A 22,211-nucleotide genomic window follows, 5' to 3' on the forward strand; every position below is an offset into this window, starting at 1 on the left:
GTTATAAAGAATTACATCTTGGCCTTAGATTCTCAGTAATAGTTTTAGTGGCTGTATGGAGAGGCAGGACTTTTTGATATCTGAATTTCTGTTTCTGTTTTTGGCATCATGCTTCTCCTCAGTTTTGATTTTCTCAGCTATTGACAGGCTGCCTGCTAGACCAATATTAGAAGAGCAACATGAAAATAAACACTTCAGTTCAAAGCACTGCTTTGGCTAAATTTGGAAGTCTGCCCAAACCCAAAATATTTTTAGTGAAATTAATCATAGCATAGCCTGATCCCATGTTATATGCAGCTTGTGTCCAGCTCAACTATGGCACTAAATGTTTTACTTATTTGTATGAGGAAACATTAATAGCACTCTCAGCACTCTTCCAGTAGGAAGTAATTCATACTGGACATATTACTCAACGTGTGTTTATGTTTTAATGTTATAAACAGTAATGTAAAACATTATCATCATTAGTTTGTGGCAACTTAGACAGCACCATAGTATCCTCTAGTAATGACAGATCATAATAACAACCAATCACTCATGTTGTCAAGTTTTGTTTTTGGTTTTTGGTTCTTTGTGTCAGGAGCGACTTAAGAAACTGCAAGTTGCTTCCGGTCTGAGAAAATTGGCTGTCTGCAAGGACATTGCCCAGGGGACACCCAGATGTTTGATGTTTTATCATTCTGTGGGTGGCTTCTCTCATGTCCCCGCATGGGAAGCTGGAGCTGACAGATGGGAGCTCATTCCGCTCCCCGAATTCAAACCGCTGACCTGCTAGCACAAGGGTTTAACCCATTGCACTACTGGGGATTCCATGTTGTCGAGTACAATGTAATCATAACATACAAAATAAATGTATCTATTTGGATTGAGAATATACCTGTTTGAAGTTTTTTTATTATTATCTTGAAATTAAAAAGGATTTTAAGACACCTGGCTCAAAAATAAATTTTAAACTGCTGGAACTTTTTCTGGAAAAAAAAAGCAAAGAAAAAAACTGTCTTGCACAAGAACATTGTATCTTGCACAGAATGCACTGCACACTATAAAATGTATTGCTATGGCAAACAAGGCTGTGAAAAAGAGAAGTGAACTGACAGATTCGATTTGAAGACTCTGACAAGAAAAACATAAACAGAACAGAATCTAGAAGAATATATCATTGGAGCAGCCTGTCGAAACCTTGCCAGGGGTAGAAAATGGAGGGTTGAAAGGATGTCAGAGAGAAGAACAACAGGGTGTAATTAGGACAGCACTTTAACACTCCAGACACCACATCCCTGAGCTCTGAAGATCTCATATGGTCAAGATTACACTATATACTCATGTATAAGTCTAAAAGTTTCAGTGAAAAAAAATCAACTCCCAAAAACCCTGTGTTGACCTAATTAGGGGAAAATGTGAATACTGTACTTTCACTCTTTTTTAAAAAGGAACCATTTCCTTCACTGAGTAGGATGGTGAAAGGCAAGAGCTTAGTTCATTCTGGGAGAACATAAGAGAACCACTGGCTCCTTTTACTCTCTCTGTTGTGGCACTCCTTTTGGCATTTTTGAATTGCCTGGACAGAGAAATGGCAGCGGCCTCCAGAGATATCTGACCCCCTTAAGTGGTATTGGTGCTCCATGGAATGACCCTTGATTTATCCACAGATCAAATCAAAACCCATAATGTTGTCCACAAAACCTGCCCTCCACTTAAACACCAAATTGACTTATACATGAGTAAAGCAGCCAGTATTGAAGCAATGATTAAAAAATATATACAGTACAAACTCCATATCCACAGGCGATATGTTCTCGGTCTTTACGTGGATACTTGAAACCACAGATGATAGCAAACTCTATTAAAATGAAGGACCTGTGCTCAAGAATACCATAGAGTCATGCTGGAGGGCCAAAAAAGTAGCTGGAGAGTACATATTTTGTTAGATGTGGATAGATGAAACCAGTAGTCCTGGTCCCATGGATACAGGGGTCGTACTATAATAGATTGCAACAATGTAAAAAATATGAAAATTATATCAGAAACAAAAACCTCAAAACCCCAACTATAAAGAGAGTCAAAATTGCATGTTATGCAACAAATAGAAAAAATACATCAAGCAAACCAGTTCTGTATGGACAAGGTAAACCAAAAATGTGCAATACAATATATAGACTCAGCTCAATAAGAGTACTGTAAAAATATACCTCTTGTTGCTTAGAAATCCACAATAGTGTTATTTCTCATTAGAGGCAGAATGGTAACATCTTATAAGTGGCTGTCAAATGTTTTAGAAACAGTCCAACAGAGCTAATAACAATCTTGACAGACAAATAGTTCAAAGTACCTGGCACAGTCTTGATGATGGCTGTATGTAGTCAAAATCACCTGGTGATTGTAACATTGGGGAAAGGAAAGAAGTAGTTTCAAGGGAGCAGGCAATAAACTGTCATACAGGTTCTCCTGGGGTTTCTTTGTGTAGTTTAATGATTTACTGAAAGCATAAGAAGAAATCCTCCACTCATAATAACTTCAAGTGAATTAGGTTTGGGGGCCCTCTGACCCAAATCTAACTGTGGATTTTTCTTCTAGTATTCAAAACTCCTCATTATATGAAGAATATAATCATTTTTAAATCATATTCTGAGAATACGTTTCTTCTTTCTGGAACATTTACAATTTATTCGCACGGATATATAATATTCTTATTGGCTAGAACAGCTCAGTATAGATGATTCCATATCTTCTAACATAATCTTGAATAGATAAAGTATGATGCAGGAATCTTCCATCATTACGAGTTCAGGTTATAATAATCAAAGTACGTAATTAAAATCATGATGGGCCAGTGCTATCCTTTGTTCCCTAATGAAATTCAAGTTTGGCATAAAAGGAATCAATGTATGCATTAATTTCTGCATGTTCACTACTTCCAGTTCCAATTCCCTGAATAAGAACTTTATCATCTTAATTATGTGCATAGCTGAAAGCAAAGTAGCACATCCAGCGCAGCAGGAACACAAAACACTTATTTTTCCAGACCGACTTGCATGTAGACAATCTAATGGATTTAATCTACATCATAAAATGGCTGATCATTTGTACAAAATATGTACAGAGGCAACATTTCAAAAAGCCAAGCTGTTCATCAGACTGCATTGTCTGGAAGATATTAAAATGGATCATGAAATTACAAATACCACTCTGTGCTGAATATGAGACAAGAAAGTTATGCTTTTTTCCCTGTGTCTGCCATCATATGCCCTGTCAAATTTATTAAAATTTACTATAACCACAGTAGGACAGTTTCAAAGCAATAGTCACTTATATCATTATGGATATGAGAGCATTTGCACTTCATTAACTCAACATATAGTAAAGTGATTATAGATGGGTTTGTAAATTATAACAATTATTTTAAGCTTCCAGTTATTCATATTTCTTTCTTATCTTTTAAAAACCAAGCATTAGTTGACTTTTCTGTGATAAGTTACAGTACTGCCCCTATATCTTCAGCACTAGTATCTATGATTTCATTCCTCTCCAATCAACAACATCTTCTTTAGATATTTTCTCAGTCCTCCAGTGTGATTTTTGGTATTCTTGGTCTTGAGGTACTTTCTTTCAAGAAGGCTCACTATTATTTGCCATTTCATGTATCCATGTGAAGTCCAGGAATGTATCTCCTTGGTACAGGTACTATATATTGTTTCCCACATTAAAAGGCTAGGGCTGGGATATCTGTGTTATGCGATATTGTTTCCAACAGTACTTAAAATAGCAGAGGAATTTCACAGAACACCAGAAAACTCTTGAAGTGTGGTGGTTTCAGAAGGATTTTAAAGCATGAAAAATCTTCATTTCCTAGAAAAGTATGTGTTCAATCCAAAATTGAAACTTATGTAAGAAACTTTTAAATAATCTCTAGTGCTAGGATTATTTAGTCTGAAAGCCTAACTTCTATCATATTATTAGTTTTCTTATCTATTTACTGGGTGCTTCCAAAAATTCCTTCCCCCTCTTTGTGCTTTTGTGGGTGATCTGAAATAGCATGTCTGATAAACATAATCTGGACATGAAGTTTACTGACAACTGCCAATTGAAATGTACTGGGCTGACTCCAATATTGTGCTTAGCAAAGGGTCCATTGGTACAATAAAGCTTTATTCTTTCTTTCCTTCTGCCCATCAATCCCCATGCATATGCATGAGGCACAAGGGTCCATTTTATTTATGAAAGCAGTCATCTCAGTGGAATGACATCTAACCTATTTGTAGGATAATCATGAAAAAGGCCTGGAATCCATCTTCAAGGATTAATAGCATTTTCATCAAACTTCTTTCTTGAGAGGGCCTACTTTTGTAGATAAGGCTCACATCTGAAAGGAATAGTATAATCCAATGAATTGAAATAAAATAAGTTATGATTTAAACAGGAAATTTGCCAATATAAAGAGAAAACTAAATTAAATTGATTTGTGAAGCCGGGGTGAACCACATTAAGGAAAGTCAGGTAATGCTTGGGAATTTTGCCAAAACTCCAGAACAGCCCTGCACTATGGGAAGAGTATGGGCAGCAGACTAGTTTCCAAAGTGAACCAGTTGACTGTTCACATGGACCAGCACCTTCATTCACTTTTCCTTGTACTTAGCAGTGTAGGGAAAAGGGGATGGATAGGGCAGTGTTACCCATCACTGTAGCAGATAGCCACGGAGCTCTTAAAGATTTTCTAGCCATCACCAGGTACCTCTGCAACCATCTGATTCCCAAACTTTGCACACACACCATGTGTTTTGAACGTCATCTCCCAGATGCTCTAGCAGAGTTGGCAGGAATTCTGAGAGCTGAAGTTCCAAACATGTGGAAGACTAAATTTGGGAATCATCAGTCTAGCTGGACCATGAAGACTGCCACACACAGCCAGGTGTCAAGGACAGATTTTTGAACACCTCCATAGCCTCAGAGAAAAGATTGGAGCATTTCTGGCCCCAGAATGTTTGGCAAACCAATTTAAGTGCATTAATAACTATAATAATACCACTCAGTACATTACTGAATGTTCAGTACATTAAATTCTAAATACAGTCCTTACTGTCCAGTTTTCAAAACATAACAGAACAGGTGCATGGATGATTGAATAATAAATTTTGAAAAATTTGGCTTGTTCTGGAAATAAGGATTGACAAGAAAGCTTCAGCTGTGACACCTTTTCCCCGTGATAACTCTTCCAAGAGTAAAATTCCCTTCCAAGGGGTAGATGTCTCTCACTTCCTGCTGTCTCACCCCGTTCTTAACTATGAGTCATTTGCAAGTCAGATGTTTGTAACTTGGGGACTGCCTGTAGTCTTTGCATAGAGATGGGTTGCCTTGTATAACATACACTGCATGTATGTTTCTCATCTGTCCAGCACACTGGTCTATGTGAAAAATCAATATCCCTTATATAAAGGAGGGAAGTAAAGGGATTAGATCATGAGGAAGGAAGAGAGAAAAAACAACAAAAGGAGGTTCAGAGTGTATGGCAAATGCGGCCTTTTCCTTTTTGCCAAAGCAAAAATAGGGATGGGGTAAAATCATGGATAGTGGTTTTCACTTTCATTCTGGTAGCATTTTTAGTAATGCTAATGTAATACAGATTTAAGCACCAATTTGAAATTACATAATAGTTAAAAAATGTTCTCCTTCTAATATTGCCATAATCCGACTACAGTAGATTTTAGCATATTAACTTACTAACCTGTTCTCCCTCACTTCCTTCTCTGTCTAAAAGCACCCATAATAAAACCTATTAACTTATTTTACACTATTTTCTGAAGGTTTAGTACTTCAGAGAAACATAATTAGGGTTGTAATCACTATGAGTACTGTCCACTTTCCATGGAAGTTTTGTAGTGTTGAAATGATCTATAATGGAATGTATGTTGCATTGATTTAACTTGCTTAACAAATTATCAGTGAAATATATAATTCTGATTATTCTGAGGCACAATTAAATGATGTTATAGCGTTTAAAGCAGAGCTTTCCTAACTGTGTGTTGCCTGTAGTCCATAGTTGTATTGCATGAAAAATGCTCCCCCTTTCCCTACCCTCACAAACAATGGCTACCTGGCAGCTGCTTGGACAGAATGTGTTGACCACAACGCCTGGAGGAAGAGGAGGAGGGGGGGGGGAGGCAGCAGCAAAAGCAACTGACAGCCACACAGTAGGCACTGAGCCCAAGCCTGAGGTCTCACCATCCTTCTCCTCCTTGTCACCTTCGGCCCCCTGTCTCGCCCCCATTGGCAATAACCCCAGCCACGGGGGAAGGGGGGAAAAGAAGAGGAGGAAGAGAAAAGCGAGTATGAATAAGGGTTCAGGAGAGGGGCCCACAGTCCAACCCCCTGCAGCCAGGCATAAGGACACAGTCAAAGTCGTTCCAACAGAGTGAAAATTATGAAATACATTTAATACATTTTGTTGTTTTGAATATTTTGATAAGGGTTCCCCCTCTTTGTTTTAAAATAGCCCATTCTCATCTTCCTTTTTGGTAAAATAACACTAGTTTTCACTGTCTTCCTGTAGTCGATTACTGACATGGAGAGATATACAGCATATCATTGTAAGGACTTCACGGGCAGGACATTTGATTGCTAATGACTGGAAAACTAATGCTGCTGGTTACAAGGGTGAGTATATCATTGTCTATTTAACATTACAGGGCTTTTCTTGTTTATTTTAAGGAAATAAATGTTTTCCCTGCCAGCTAGGGCTTTTACACTATTAATAGCATAAACAAGAGTACAATATCAAACTTTTATAAATTCTATCTCCTTTTGGTTTCGCCAGCTATATGTGAATATATGTGCCTTAGGTGAGATAAAGCAGAAACTCAGAGCAAACATTAAGTCATGGAGACTAAAGTGCCCTTCCACTTCTTTCTGTGCTAGGAAAAACAAATGTGACATTAAAGGCCTAAATCCAGCTGTTAGTCCCAACAATGGAACTTCCATCAGTGTTGACTTCAGTTCCCACTGATTCAATTAAATTAAAAACACATAGAATATTAGCACATTTTCTCATCTTTATCCAAAGGACTATCTCAACAAGTCAAGATCCCTGACTTTAAAAAGAAGAGAAAAAAAGAAATTATATCTGGAAGAGTAAGGTCTTCACGGACAGGACATTCTACTCCACCTCCACATGACAGCAAAAAAGACCAAGACTAGTGTCTTCAAAAACAACAATAAGAATATATTTTTCATGCAAATATGTGGAAAATATTCTACACAAAATGCAAATAGTTTCCAAAAAAATCTTCATGAAATTTTCATTTAAAAGCCCGAAAATCACTGAGATATGCTATTGACTTTTTTGTGGTCTCACATATGAGAACAAAGTAAGCAAAAGTTTTATGTAATTGTATTTTGCCTCTTTCTCAATATGGGACCCAAGATTGGCAACTTTGGGACTAGCTTTTAGGTACAAGCCAAAGTCTAATGTTTAGAACGATATTTGCAACAATTGATTTCTTGAAGCCCTAAAAGGTAAAATTGTTCCTTGAAATCAATTCTACTTACTTCTGTACAGTAAGTTCATAAAGATAATTATGTAAAGCAGACTAATCCACATATAGAATCAGTTCAAACATAGCAATGAACTGCAAGGCGTATTGTCTATCCTTCTTTTCCCAAACCTATTTTAAACTAATTTAAATCTTTATACTACCAGAAAGATAATTTATTTTCTATTATGTTGCTGAGTCATGAGCAGAAAAAAATGCAAATTATCAGAGAAATACCATCACTGTTCCAGAATAATAAACGATACCAGTGTCTGTTGGACATGAATCTAAATCCTATTACCTTTAGAAAGTTACGCAATAATAATATTGCTCTAAGTTTTTTGTTTTAGGTAATGAGGTTGTGAGAGACACTTTACAAGTACAATATTTTACCATTACGTTATATTTTTTATATAATGTAGGTATACCTTAGAATAAACATGGGATTTCTTCACAAGAAAATGCATAGTACACTAATTCTAAAAGAAAACATGTGCATTTTATTTTATATTTTCAAATTCTAAAATAAAGTCAAGAGTTTTGTTGATAATTTAAATGAATTCAGATTTCAAAAAGATACATCACAAGGATCAAACATATTTTCTAGCATATTATCTGTAACTAGACTATCAATGGCTAATTTATGTTAAAACTGCATTTTCGTAATACACTTATTTTTCACATTTTATGTAATTATGGGCACAATCCAATGTCATGCAAGAGGTTCTACTTGTGTGACTGAAATTTCTTTTCTTCTTCACACCTTGCAACTCCTTTTGCCGCAGTGCAAAAAAATTAATTTGATTCCAGTTTTCTATCCACTGGGAATTGGATTAGAGTTATTATTTTATATAATGATTTGGGATAAGATTAGACCGGATAACTTGTCACCTGGAAGTTGCATCTGTCTACTAGAAAACTCTGAGATAATAGAACCATTCCATTTCCTACTCACTAGCCTTATCCTTTGCAAAGAAGGTATACCCACAGCCAGATCAGGCAAAAGATAGTGGATATGGAAACGAGTACAGGATATGGAAACGAGTACAAGTGAGAATGCCAAAGTAGCACTATCCTTTCTGTCTGGAACTCATTTTGTTTAAAGTTGCAGTTCATCTATGGCAAACTTAGTCAAACTAATTTAGCGTAGGTAGGAGTTACATCTGAATGATAGTTTATATGAGTAGGGTTTATTTACCAGGCACTTGCTTGTAGGCAAAGCTTTCATCCCTACTGTCGTTCATTGCTATCTATAATGAGCAAGAAAGTATACAAAATAATAGTTTGCAATGGTAAGTTAGGAAGAAAATACTGTGAGTTACTGTGTCTCCCTCTGTGTGTTTGTGTGTGTGTGTTTATACACACTTTGAAGCTAATACGTGTCATATTTTCCCCACAGCAGCTGTAATTTGTCTGTTCAGTAGTACATTGCAAGAGTTGGCAACTGGAAATAAAGATAATATTTGATACATTGCAGTATTAATATATAGTTGTATTGACCCAGCAGTTCTATTTTTAGTTTTAAGGCACTACTGGGATCCATGGACTGTATGTCAACATTTCAAGCTTTAAGTTGGTATTTCCCTTAAGCCCAGCCTGATCAATGTCATGGATTACTGGTACTAGGAGTATAATGTGACCTGACAGAATTATTCTAAATTTACCTCTAGTTGGAATTGGAAGTAAGAGGAGGAATAAGGAATCAACTTTAACCCAAATAAAAGAGCAGATTTAAGTAAATTATTTTGGCAATATATTCTAAGCAAATGGTTCCAATAAAACTGTAATGCTCTTTAAACTTCTTGTTAGTTTTGGATGAAGAAAAAGCAAATGATTTAGATTAAATAACAACATCCAACTTTGGAGTTGATTCAGTGTATGGGCTAGGGGGTGGAGGGAGACTTACACACTGCTGCTGGAAAGACTAGGACAGAGTTTTGTTTTTCATAATTTTGCATGGCAATATCCAGTGTAATATTTCACTATTGTCCTCAACTGCAGCCAGAAATAGTGATTATAAACCTGTTTTTCATATAACAAATAACTCTGTTCAAACCGAATATCCTTTATAAATAGTACCATCTTTCTCTCGATGGCTGAAATATGTTTCTTTTAGCAAGGTGTTTGTCAGAAGGAGCCTTCTGAAACTAACTAATACTTCAGTATTATGGCCTCTTTCCCAGTAAACATATTTAATGATGGCCTCAGACTGATGAAGCACAGTGAGTGGGGGTGAGGGGTCTGAGAGGTATGCAAGAGAGAGGGAGGCTGCTTTGTTTGCAATGAGAAATCAAAGGGAGGAAACAACAAAAATCTTAAGGAGCCCCTTACTCAACAAAGAATCAGTGAAAGTTGGCACTTGAAAGTGGGTCAGCATGCCTTTTCAGTGGACTGCATCACTTACTTGCATGGCAACGCAGTGCCTCTGAACTGTTGCTCCATCTGATTTCAAGTCAGAAGTGGAAAGAGCTACAAATGAGCCATTAACCCCCATGTGTAAAAAATATTGAAGCTCTTTACATTCGTTTGAACTATACCACTCGGGGAATGGCCATTCAATGCAACACTGCTCATTAAATGTTTGCAGATCAAGTGAATCCAGAGTATTATTTCAGACCACAGTGTTGTGATATTCTAGATTTTTATTTTGTATCTGCTCAGGATCAGGTCACTACAGTAAATAAAAATTGCCCAAACTGTTTATGCATCTTTAGTAATTATATGAAGTGTGGCAAGCAGTAGGTCATTGCTCAGTTTTTCATCTCATTCATGTTTCAAAATGATAAAACCTAGAAAACAGCCTTTCTCTCTTGGAGGTATCAAAGTAATCTTTGTGTGTCCACGGGTGACAAGCTCCATTCAAGAAAAACTGAACACACAGTGAATTGAAAATGAAATAGACCATAACTTTATTGGTTACAGCTATATTGGTCCCCAGATCTAGGCATCAACCAATCCACCTGTTGCACCTCAAGGCAGCGTGAGCACTCAAAAACCAGATCAGAGCCAATATAAACCACATGCCGTTTATTGAAGCAGAATATATATATCTATGTGCATTTAAGGTGGAAACTCAGAGTAAGAAATAGTCCATAATATATAGTCTATTGCAATTCAGAAAGAGTTTATCAATGTCCAATTTGTAATCCACAAGTGAAGCTCGATAGCTTCCTTCAGAAATCAAAGTTTGTCCATGAAGCAATAGCAGAAACAAAGCACTGCAAATCCGCTCAAAAAGTCCCGTAGCAAGGTCAAGGAAGCAAGGTAAACAAAGCAGAGTCAATCTCAATTCAGGAACAAGGAAGTCGTGGTAACAAGGCAAGGTCTACTCGGGAGTCACAGCTCAGCGCGACTCTCTTAAAACTGGAAACTCGGCACAGATTCAGAAGACAAGGCAAGGAGCTGGAAACTGGAACCTTTTCCAAGGAAAGGCAAAGTTGACACCGCAATCAGAATAGAGTGAGGAGTACCTTTAACAGAATCCCAAGTCTGCAAGAATTAGGGAGTGCGGGATCCACAAAGTTCTCATGGGAAATTTTATCATTATCCAATTTGAGAGCGAGTCTTTGACTTCTTCTCACCCCTTGTTTCCTGCTTCTATCTTTTGTAACAAAATCTCTCAGATCAAAAGTTCCATTCTCCCCCATGTCTGTACCATCTGGTACAGGTAACACTGGAGAGACTTTGGAATGTTCGTCAATTAGTGGATCCTGTAATACCACAATATCCGGCACCTGCAAGGCCATGGGGCCTGGAACTGAAGCAAGAATGCCCTTGAAATCCATCACCTCATCTGTTTCTAACTCTAACTCTCGATGAAACCTGTGCCATGATGGCTGAGCCACAACACTACCTGTTGAGCAATGAACTACTCTTCCAACCCACTACCTCACCCCATAAGATGATCGGAAAGGATCCATGAAATGCTCACCCCTGACCAATTCCACCCACATCCTATAATCCCACTTAGGGAACCCCCATCCCCTTTATCAACATTCATCCCCTTTATCAATGCCAAGTGGACACTGGACACTAGTAAGCCATATTCCAATGCCAGAACCCATTCTAACCAGCCCATCAGTTGTGACAAGTGGGGCAAAATACAAAGACTTGGTTATGACCTTTAAAACCCTACATGGTTGAGATCCAGGTTACCTGTAGGATTTCCACTGAATGTCACACTCCCATATTCAGAGAACAATGGCAGAATTCACCTGAATAAACCTTGCCATGAAAACACTGTAATCATTTTGTCTTAAGGTTGCAATAAGTAAGAAATTATTTAAAAGCTCACAACTCCAAAACTGGTGTTAGTTAGATATGTTGTCTAGTTTGCTTACTTATAGACAGCCAATAAAATATAGAATAATTTTAAAAATATAGAATGATTATAAAAAATATAGAACATCATTGTAATTTTAGTGTAAACAATGGTCTCAGAATCATGAAAGCAAGGTACTGCCTTCCATTCTAGAAACAGTATTGGCATTTATGCATTCAGTAAGAAACTTATTTTAAAATGAAAAGAGCTATATTTGTTTCATTACTTTTAAAAACCAGCTTTATTGGGGTGGTGAAATAATATTAAAATAGATAAAACTGAAGATATTATAATATGTATTTCTTAATATACGATAGTAATGGTTATTGCTATGATAAATTAAAGTGGGTATCATAATTGTACATAAACACATTACTAGAAACAATGAAATCACTGTTCTGTCAGAAACACACTGCTATGATATTATCACATCAACTGAAAAGTTGTGACTAGAGTAATAAGGAAGCAGCATATTATTAACAGCAAATATTCATCTGGGCTCTCCTAAATAAGCAATCTGGCTGTAGCAGTTGATGATTACGTTCAAACTTTTATAATATCTTGAAATCTTTTTAAATCAAAATATAAATGGGGATTCTATAATTTGATGGCATTTAAATTTCCAAATAGGTTCCTGTTATTATGTGTAATTGCAAACTTTTTCTGGTGCTTTTTAGAAAAAAAATATCTATTACATTTAATACCATTCTTGGTCACATCATATAGAATTTTGATTTTTCAAATCAATATGTTCAGATAGCTGCCTGATGCTACTGATAAATATGTTTTTTGGGTTCAGGTGATCTTGGATAGTCAGCATCCTGAATTTTGTTCAATTCATGAGTAGAGATTGGCGTATTTGCCATGTTATTAGAGTATTTCCTATTTCTTAATTTCTTTGAAACTTTATTTCTGCTTCCATCATAGCAACTTAATTTGATTCCTCTAATATTGAACTCAATGGTTCTGTGCTAAAACAATACTAGAGGCAAAAACAAAAAGATCATGTCAGCTTTCCTAAGGGAACTAAGGGTTACGGATTTTCAAAATAAAGCAATATCTGACTAATCAGAAATTATCTAAGGGAACTGCAAAAGTTACAAGCTTAGAGAATTCAACATCTCCCTACTCTCTTGCCAAAACAACAACAAAAGCCCTAGTAACTTAACTATAGAGTGTCAGAGAAGAGCATGGCTTGACATCTCATAAGAACCTTGAACAAAAGCACTTCCATTAAATGATGAGGATGTACTACAAGTGTTAGTTAGAGGTACCCATGTAAAATAGTCTACTTCTAAATAGTTGTGTCACAGAACTCATTCCAGATTCATTTAGAGGGGATCTGAGCCATATTTTTAAAAAAATGTAAACCAAGGAATGCGGAAGCTGATCAATGGCACCATAAGCCATTTTCTTTATTTTCTTCCTATTAAGTATTCTATCTGTGAAAGGTTCTTAGGGAAATTTAATTAAATGAATACAGTGGCATTTGGATTTCAACAGTGACCAATCATTTGTTTCTGGGAGAGTAGACGTAGGGCATGAGGGCATCTCTCTTTCTCCCTCTCCCCCCCCCCCCTCTCTTTCTAATTCAAGCACATTACTTTAAGTAGGTTGAAAGGTTGTTTATATTTTGTTTTTTTGTTTAAATTTCATTGCTGTTAGTTGCCTACAATGACATTTTTACAGAAAAAATAAAAATTTAATTCATACTGACTTGACTATAAGTATAAAATTATAAAAATAAAAAAAACCTGGTTCAACTTATGCATGGTTCAATTCGGGAAACAGAAGACAATGGTGATGGTTTGGTGAGTTCTGGACTCCCCGCCATTACAAGCCCTTGACTTGGAGGAGATTGGCAGCAGCTAAAGCAACAGGACCAATCATCTGCTTTGCCCTTCCACCTTCTACTGCCCTTGTTCCACAGCTCACAAATTGGAAATTCAATCCATGACAGATTCAAATATTCACAATATTGTACATTTTAATCTGTAAACTAAAATTGTATGGAGAGCTGCGTACAGGGAATTGTGAGTGGCTGGGAACACACAGGCTACCTGTTATGACCATGGGTTCTTCCACACAGCCATATAACCCAGAATATCAGGGCAGAAAATCCTACAATATCTGCTTTGAACTAGGTTATCTGAGTCCACACTACCATATATTCCAGTTCAAAGCAGAAAATGTGGGATTTTATTCAGCTGTGTGGAAAGGGCCAATGTCTGCTGCTGCCCTAAAAAATTTTTTAGTAGAGGTTACTCACAAGTCTCTCTGGTAGGTGATAGTCTCCTATGGTGATGATGGTGGCAAACCTCAGATGCACACTGCATTCTTTACACTCCCCCTTGTTGTTACTGAACACTGTTTTGACCAAAAGGGAAGGTGGGGAAGGCTGCATTTCTTTCTCACAGATGCCAATTACCTCAGATAGCCATAGCCACTTAAGTAACAACATCAGCAAGAGTTGCCATAATAACACCAACTCCCCTGACATACATACTCATACTGTGTTTCTCTCTTTTTTCCAGCCCATCACCACTTTTCATGTTTCTCTCATGTCTTTACATGTCTGGAGTGTTCTAACACATCTATACCTCCTTTAATATCCACCCTATTTGTGTTTGTATAGATGTAGACATTTTAAGATTAGCAATCCAATTTATACTCCATTCTTTTGTAATTAGATCCTCTCCTTCTCTTTAACTCTTCCTAGGTATGCTCCCTCTATGCATTTTTGAAAGGAGATGGAAATATTTGATTGTTACATAGCCCTATGTTTTACCTTATTATGGCAACTCTTGCCAATTTGTCCTGGGATCATAGCAAAATCCCAAATCCCACCCTTGATTTATCTATGAAATTGACTTATAGTTGAGTGTATATAGTAAATAATATGGATACACGTGCTATTTTCTAAATATTATATGAACACTAATAAAAATTGTAACATGTCCATCTAGGTTTGGTATTTTAATGTAAATTAACTGAACATCCTAACCCCAAAATCTGCAACAAAATGTGGAGTTGGTCCTACAAAGAAGTCTTAAATATTAATGAAATGATGTGAACAAAATATTAAAGATGAAATACCTGTCCTAGCTGTAAGCTTAAATCACATTTATATTCCACACAAAGCAAATCCAGATGTCCAGCTTCCTCAGATATCAACACCATATTCAGAATTCAGTTTTAACGAAGAATGAATTAGTTGTAAATCAAATAATAATGTACCACCTTCCAAAATTAGTATTTATTCTCAGCTTGCAAGTCTCTGGAGTTCTTCCCCACTCAATATTTGGCTGTTTTCTTCCCCAGATTTCTGATTCCTCTTCATTGAATAATGTGATTTCTAAAGTCCCCCATGGGTCAGGGATTCTTCCCGTTGAGCTTCCAGACTCCTCTGTCCACTATAATGCTTATAAGGTTGAAGACAATAATGCTTATTAAAATAGAAAACAGCAAGAAAAGAGGAAGCCTGCAGCCAGGTGGATGGACTGAATCAAGCAACTTATGGTCTCCAAGACCTGAGTAGGGCTGTTGAAGATGGGATGACTTCCAGATTTCTCATTCATAGGGCTCACCATAAGTTGAAATCAACTTGATGACAATTAACAACAACAAATATTAAATATAAACATCAAAACAAACAAACATATCCATCTCTACACCTGTACAAATAGACAGCATGAAACATTATTTAGTCATTTATTTAATTTCACTGTCAGTATTCTTACAATAAGCCACGCATGTGTACAGAGGATACCCTCTTTTTGAATCCAAGGTCCCATTCAGCCCAATTTACAATTGTTTTCTTTAGTACTGTATTGTGGAATATTCTTTGGTTTTATGGCTTAACAACTAAAAAAAATGAAGAACTATAAGACATATTAAGAGTGAAACTAAGCAATTTGAACAAGAAAAAACACCAAAAAGACATCTCATTCTGCATAATGTTGCTATAAGTGATAAAATTCACTGGAATTGATGCCCAGTTCCATATGAAAACAGACAGTACAGAGAGTAGAACTTTTAGTGATGCCTATGAGATCCTCATAAAGAAAAAGTTCAGACACACTTACCAATATGAATATTACTTTTGAATATAAATATATAAAACTGTCTTGTAAATATATAAATGCATGTGTAGTAAATGCATATTGTGTTTATTAGAGGCAAAGTGTTCATCTGGATTTGGGGGAAAGTATTCCTTTGTTGATTTATATACTACTAGCTGTGCCCGGCCACGCATTGCTGTGGCGAAGTCTGGTGGTATGGGAAATAGTATTGAGGAATTGGTGGTAGTTAAGGTAAAGGGTAAACGTATTCCCCTGACTTTAAGCCCAGTCATGTCTGATTCTGGGTGTGGGTGCTCATCTCCATTTCTAAGCCGAAGAGCTGGCGTTGTCCGTAGACTCCTCCAAGGTCATGTGGGATGACTGCATGGAGCGGCGTTACCTTCCCGCCGGAGCAGTACCTATTGATGCACTCACATTTGCATGTTTTTGAACTTTAGGGTTGGCAGAAGCTGGGGCTAACAGTGGGGGCTCTCTCCGCTCCCCCAATTCAAACCTGCGGCCTTTCGATCCAGAAGTTCAGCAGCTCAGCGCTTTAACACGCTGCGCCATCAGGGGATATTATTTCCTAAAGGTTGTGACTATACAATATTTCTGATTGGATTTTTTTGTCTGTTGGAGGCAAGTATGAATGCTGCAATTAGGAAAAATGATTAGGATGTAATGGCCTTGCAGCTTTAAAGCCTGGCTGTTTCCTCCCTGAGTGAATTTTTTGTTGGGAGATGTTAGCTGGCCCTGATTGTTTCCTGTTTGGAATTCCCTTGTTTTCAGAGTGGTGTTGTTTGCGATATTTTATGTGCTTCTACTGTCTGTGGCCCTGAGAAAACAGAGGATTTGCCAGACTTTGATGATGGGAATACTTTGTTGGGAGGTGTTAGCTGGCCCTGATTGCTTCCTGTGTGGAATTCCCCTGTTTATTTACTGTCCTGGTTTTAGAGATTATATTGTTCTGCATTATTCTATCCCAGTAAGTATTTCATATTAAAGTAGAATCTCACTTATCCAACATTCACTTATACAATGTTCTGGATTATCCAACGCAGTCTGCTTTTTCATAATCAATGTTTTTGTAGTCAGTGTTTTAAATTCATTGTGATATTTTAGTGGTAAATTTGTAAATAAGTACAGTAGAGTCTCACTTATCCAACATAAATGGACCGGCAGAACGTTGGATAAGCGAATATGTTGGATAATAAGGAGGGATTAAGGATAAGCCTATTAAACATCAAATTAAGTTATGATTTTACAAATTAAGCACCAAAACATCATGTTAGACAACAAATTTGGCAGAAAAAGTAGTTCAATACGCAGTAATGCTATGTAGTAATTACTGTATTTACGAATTTAGCACCAAAATATCACGATATATTGAAAGCATTGACTACAAAAATGCGTTGGATAATCCAGAACGTTGGATAAGCGAGTGTTGGATAAGTGAGACTCTACTGTAATTACTACATAGCATTACTGCGCGTGGAACTATCTTTTCTGTCAAATTTGTTGTATAATATGATGTTTTGGTGCTTAACTTGTATAATGATTACCTAATTTAGGTAAATGTTTAATTGGCTTTTCCTGAATCCCTTCTTATTATCCAACATATTCACTTATCTTGCCGGCCTGTATATGTTGGATAAGTGAGACTCTGCTGTATATTGATAATGTTATATTATCTGCTTAGAACTGGATTATATGAGGCCTCTTCTTCACAGCTGTATAAAATGCACACTGAAGTGGATTATATGGTAGTGTGGAGTCAAGAGAATCCAGTGCAAAGCAGATAATATAAGATTATAAATGGGTTATATAGCTGTGTGGAAGGGCCTTGAGTCTACGCTGTCATATAATCCAGTGCAAATTAAATAATCTCTGGAAGAAGCCTAAGTGAAGCCTAAATTTGCCTGTCCCCTGAACCCTGGCTGTGCCTTGGCTGACAGGCTGGTTGCTAGGAGACCAAGTGGGCAGAGATTAGCCCTCTAAACTGGCAGCAATTGGATAAAAACAATTATTGCTCTCCCTCTAATTAGGACTTTATTTTTCTTTTCTTTTTGTTGTATCAACCCTGAGGCGTGGATGATGGGTTGTGTTGTCAAATTTCGAGGTTGGGGGGCCTGTACTTTTGTTGTTTTGTGGGTCGCCGTGATGCCATCACTCTTTTATAAATATAGATGAAGATAGACTCTTCAGTTTTCTCATTTTAATATTTTTCTTCAGTTCTGAACCATAACTTGGCTTTGATAATAAGGAAAGGATTTATTTTACCCCCTTCTGTCATAAAAAGAGCATTATTTTTTAATTCACTACACTTCATTTCCCCCCTCAGATCAGATTAACTCATGTACATTTATAGTATGTTAAAATAATGAAAGGGAGGTCAGACACTGGAAAGCTAACAACAGCAACCAATTGTAATATAAAATCTCCAAAATAATCCTTGATACAACTTTTAAAGTTGATTTTAACTCACACAAAATTATATTTTTCAAGCCCCTAAGAGTGTAATCTTTATCTTACCTTGTCATGACACATGGTTGGCTGTTGTGAAAGAGACAGTTAATTTGTTTACTAGATGAGGATCAAAACACTGAGGTGTAGTCCTGAGAAGACATAACGGTGGTACAGGAAGCTATTTTCTCTGATCTGTCAGATGGTTTCCTCCACTGTTCTAGCTGTGGTTGAAATCCCTTTTGAGGATAAGATTAAAGTTTGAGAGTGCTAGTTCATAATATATTCCCATTCAGTGATGGGCTTCATGATTTGGAGCAATCTTTTCACAATCTTGTGGCCAATTTCAACTGCCATTTGACAAAGGAAAGCCCTTGCTGTACTGCTCCACAATCCAGTAGCCTCCAAACTAGATCATGCAATATGATGTTGTGGAGCCACAACTGAAGTTCATAATACAGGTTCATGATTACTAACTAGAATGAATTACAGGGTTCATATCTTACTCATTTTAAAGCAATTCCACTAACTGGTATCTTATAGTTATCGTGTATTAAGAAGTTCTGCGTGTGGTGACTAGGTACAGAAATTCATTGGGGTCGGGGGGGGGGTATCTCTGTGTCTGCACAGAATTTTGGCAAGTCCTCACCCACTCCAATATACATGTCCAAGCAGAAGGTAGTCTAGGATCTACAGGCAGATATCTGGATGATTTGCAGTAGATCAACAGGGATTTCTGACTCCTGGTTGTATAGCAAATAAGGGACTCTAAATCATATATGTCAAACTCAAGGTCAAATCCAGCCTGCCATGTCATTTTATGTAGCCCTCCAGATGCTGAATTACAACTCCTGTAGTCCTCATTATTAAACGTCATGATTAGAGTATATGGGAGTTGTGATACAGTGACAATTGGACGGCTGCTATTTGTTCTGTATAATCAGATTAGTGGGGTTTGAATTTAGACACAAGGCTTGTGGATGTGATGTCTGACTAAAATGTCTTTAACTTTTCCCCAGCTTCAGAGACTCAAGTGCTGTTGGGTTGAACTTCCCATTATCCTGCATGGCGGATAATCACAAGGGGTGGGAGCTTCATTCAGTAACATCTGAGGACTCAAATTGGGTACAAACTAAAGAGCACAAGTCACTATGTAAAAAATATAGTTGGCACTCTGTATCCATGGATTCAACAGCCTTTGAAGGTAACTATTAGGCTAATATGGCCCTCCATGAGATTGACACCCCTGCTCTAAATTATATTGCTAAAATAAGCAAAAAGGCAGGCCAAAGTAACCCAGAGTGGAAGGATTGCAATCAGTTTGATTGTCATAACGAAAACAGGTTCATGGATTAAATTCTAAATATAAGGCCTTCTGTATCTGTTTCTCATTGGCAATACATTTTATTGATTAGCCCATTGGTCGTATCAAAACATTTAACAAGCATATTTAACACACACAAATAGAAAATACGAACCACATTACAATCAAAGTTAAAATAAGCAAGCTGTTAACAAGATCAAGATCCTGATCCAGATCAAATATCTGCATCACCCCTACAATTTACCCTAATCGACTCCAAATATGCAGTTCTCAACTGAGTTGCTTTAAATAGAAAAAGAAATTGGCAGATCTCAGGGTTCCAATAAAAAAACCCTAAACATTCTACAAATCTCCTTAGACCTTATTGTTGGCATAATAGTCAAGTTCAAAAACATAGTCATGTTAGTTTGCTTCAGTATACAAATGGAACTTGCAGCATCTTTTAAGCTAACCAAGTGAAAAATGTTGGTAGCATAAACTTTCATAGACTGGATCTACTTCATCAGGTACATGGAATGAAGCATCTGTGCACCAACATTAATACCAGTGGATGGGTTTGTGTGTGAATACTAACTATAATAAAAAAAATGGGTATGGTGGTGAGGTGATAAATTCAGTTTTAATTATAGTTATAATGAGTAGTTAAGGAACAAAGGTGGAATACTCTCCATAGGCATATCTACACACCTTGGCTTGATGTAGATCCTTTCTCTCAGCTTTCCCCCTAAATTATTTTTATGCATATTACAGTATTTCATAATGCAAGCTTCTGCTACAAACCTCTTTCTCTGAGTCTTAAAAGTGCTATAAGATCCCATGGTTAGTATAACAGATGACACTAATTGATGTTTTCTGTTCATTTGTATTAGGCTTTTTGTTTTCCCAATAATGTTTCCAGATTAATGAGTTTTTGTTGTTTCTTCTCTTTGTTTCACTGTTTATTTCTTTGTACATAAATTGAATAATGTATTTTATTATAATATGGTTTGCTATTTGGGGAGCACTTTTAGATGAAGAATGGCACACATATTTTGAATATAAATCAATTTCAGTCACATTAATCGTTATAATGTAGCCATCATTCTCTAACCATGTAGCTAATCCAACCCAAAGAGGAGACATTTAAAATGACTTAAGACATATTGATTTATAGTATATTAGATATAGGATTGCCATGTTCCAGTTCCTCAAATCTGGGTAGTTTAATTTGCCTATTAGGGAAATACTTTTCTATTTAGGCAAATTAGGTAGTAAATTAAAGGAAGGATTAAACAAATTTCTTTGCTGATTTCCCCCCACCCACAAAGAAAACAGTTTTATATTCTCATGTATTTTTTCACGCAATATGTGTTTAATCCATAAAGTTTACAAACTATAAATCAACTCCAAATTATTCAAAATGCTTCAGATGAGAAACGTTTTAGATTTTGGAATACCTGTATTTGCATAAGTCTAAACACAAAATTCATTTAAGTTTCATATATAATGTATACCCATAGCCAGAAAGTAATTTTACAAAATCTTTGTTTAAAAGATTGTACATAAAACTATATTTCTGTATGTTGAAGCATCAGAAAACAGAGGGGTCACTATCTCAGTCAGCCGTGTGGACAGTTTTGGATTTTGGAGCATTTTGAATTTTGGAATTCTAGAGAAAGAATGAACAAATACATATTATAAGATATTATAACATATCTAAGGCTGCAAGTCTGTGCAATGTTTTTAGCGTAAGGACTGATGGTGTCTTGTTCTTCCACCGCAGTGTTCTTGTGCTTCCACCACAACAGCCCCACAGCCAATAATCCTGCCACTTCAGTCCAGTTGCAGTTCGAATTTTTTTAAGGACACTCAGAAGCTTACCTTTCAAACTGATTTACTAGGGACTACATCCCATGGTATTCAGGATCTGTTTTGCATGCGCTTTGGAAATGGAGCCCGACGGGAAACCTCTATTAGGAGTCGGATGTCAATTGACTCCTGATAGAGAAAGATAGGGAAAGGGGAGGAATTATGGGTAATCAAATGGTATGACTGGCCATCCCTGAAGACAGGGAAACAGGAGGGAATGGGATAAGTTCCCTCCGCTTTCCCCTGCCTTCCCCTGCTTTCCCCCCTGCCCATCAGATGAGGTCCTAGATGAGAAAACAATATTTATTTATTTATTTATTTATTTACAGCATTTATATTCCGCCCTTCTCACCCCGAAGGGGACTCAGGGCGGATCACATTACACATATAGGCAAACATTCAATGCCTTTTAACATAGAACAAAGACAAACAAACATAGGCTTCAAGCAGGGCTCGAACTCATGACCTCCTGGTCAGAGTGATTCATTGCAGTTAATTGCACTGGCTTGCTCTCCCACCTGCGCCACAGCCCGGGCCCAGCTTCCTCTTTTTCTCCAAGCTTCCATATCAAGCTTCCTCTTTTTCTCCATCACTATCTACTTTCATTCCTCTATGTCTCCATCTCTGAAGCTTTTCTCTATCCCTTCCCTATTTGCTGCTGTTTTTTTCCC

General features: G+C 36.9%; 1 protein-coding gene across 2 annotated transcripts in view; it reads left to right on the top strand.

Annotated features, from left to right (window-relative positions):
- pcsk5 (proprotein convertase subtilisin/kexin type 5) overlaps positions 1–22,211 on the top strand; it is a 352,794-nt gene that overhangs the window by 217,504 nt on the left and 113,079 nt on the right. For both annotated transcript variants that reach the window (XM_062972004.1, XM_008103279.3), the window contains exon 10: positions 6,545–6,648. In XM_062972004.1, coding sequence (XP_062828074.1) covers positions 6,545–6,648 — 104 coding nt within the window. The remainder of the gene's footprint in view (positions 1–6,544; positions 6,649–22,211) is intronic.

This window comes from Anolis carolinensis, chromosome 2 (assembly GCF_035594765.1).
Source record: "Anolis carolinensis isolate JA03-04 chromosome 2, rAnoCar3.1.pri, whole genome shotgun sequence".
NCBI classification, from domain to species: domain Eukaryota; kingdom Metazoa; phylum Chordata; class Lepidosauria; order Squamata; family Dactyloidae; genus Anolis; species Anolis carolinensis.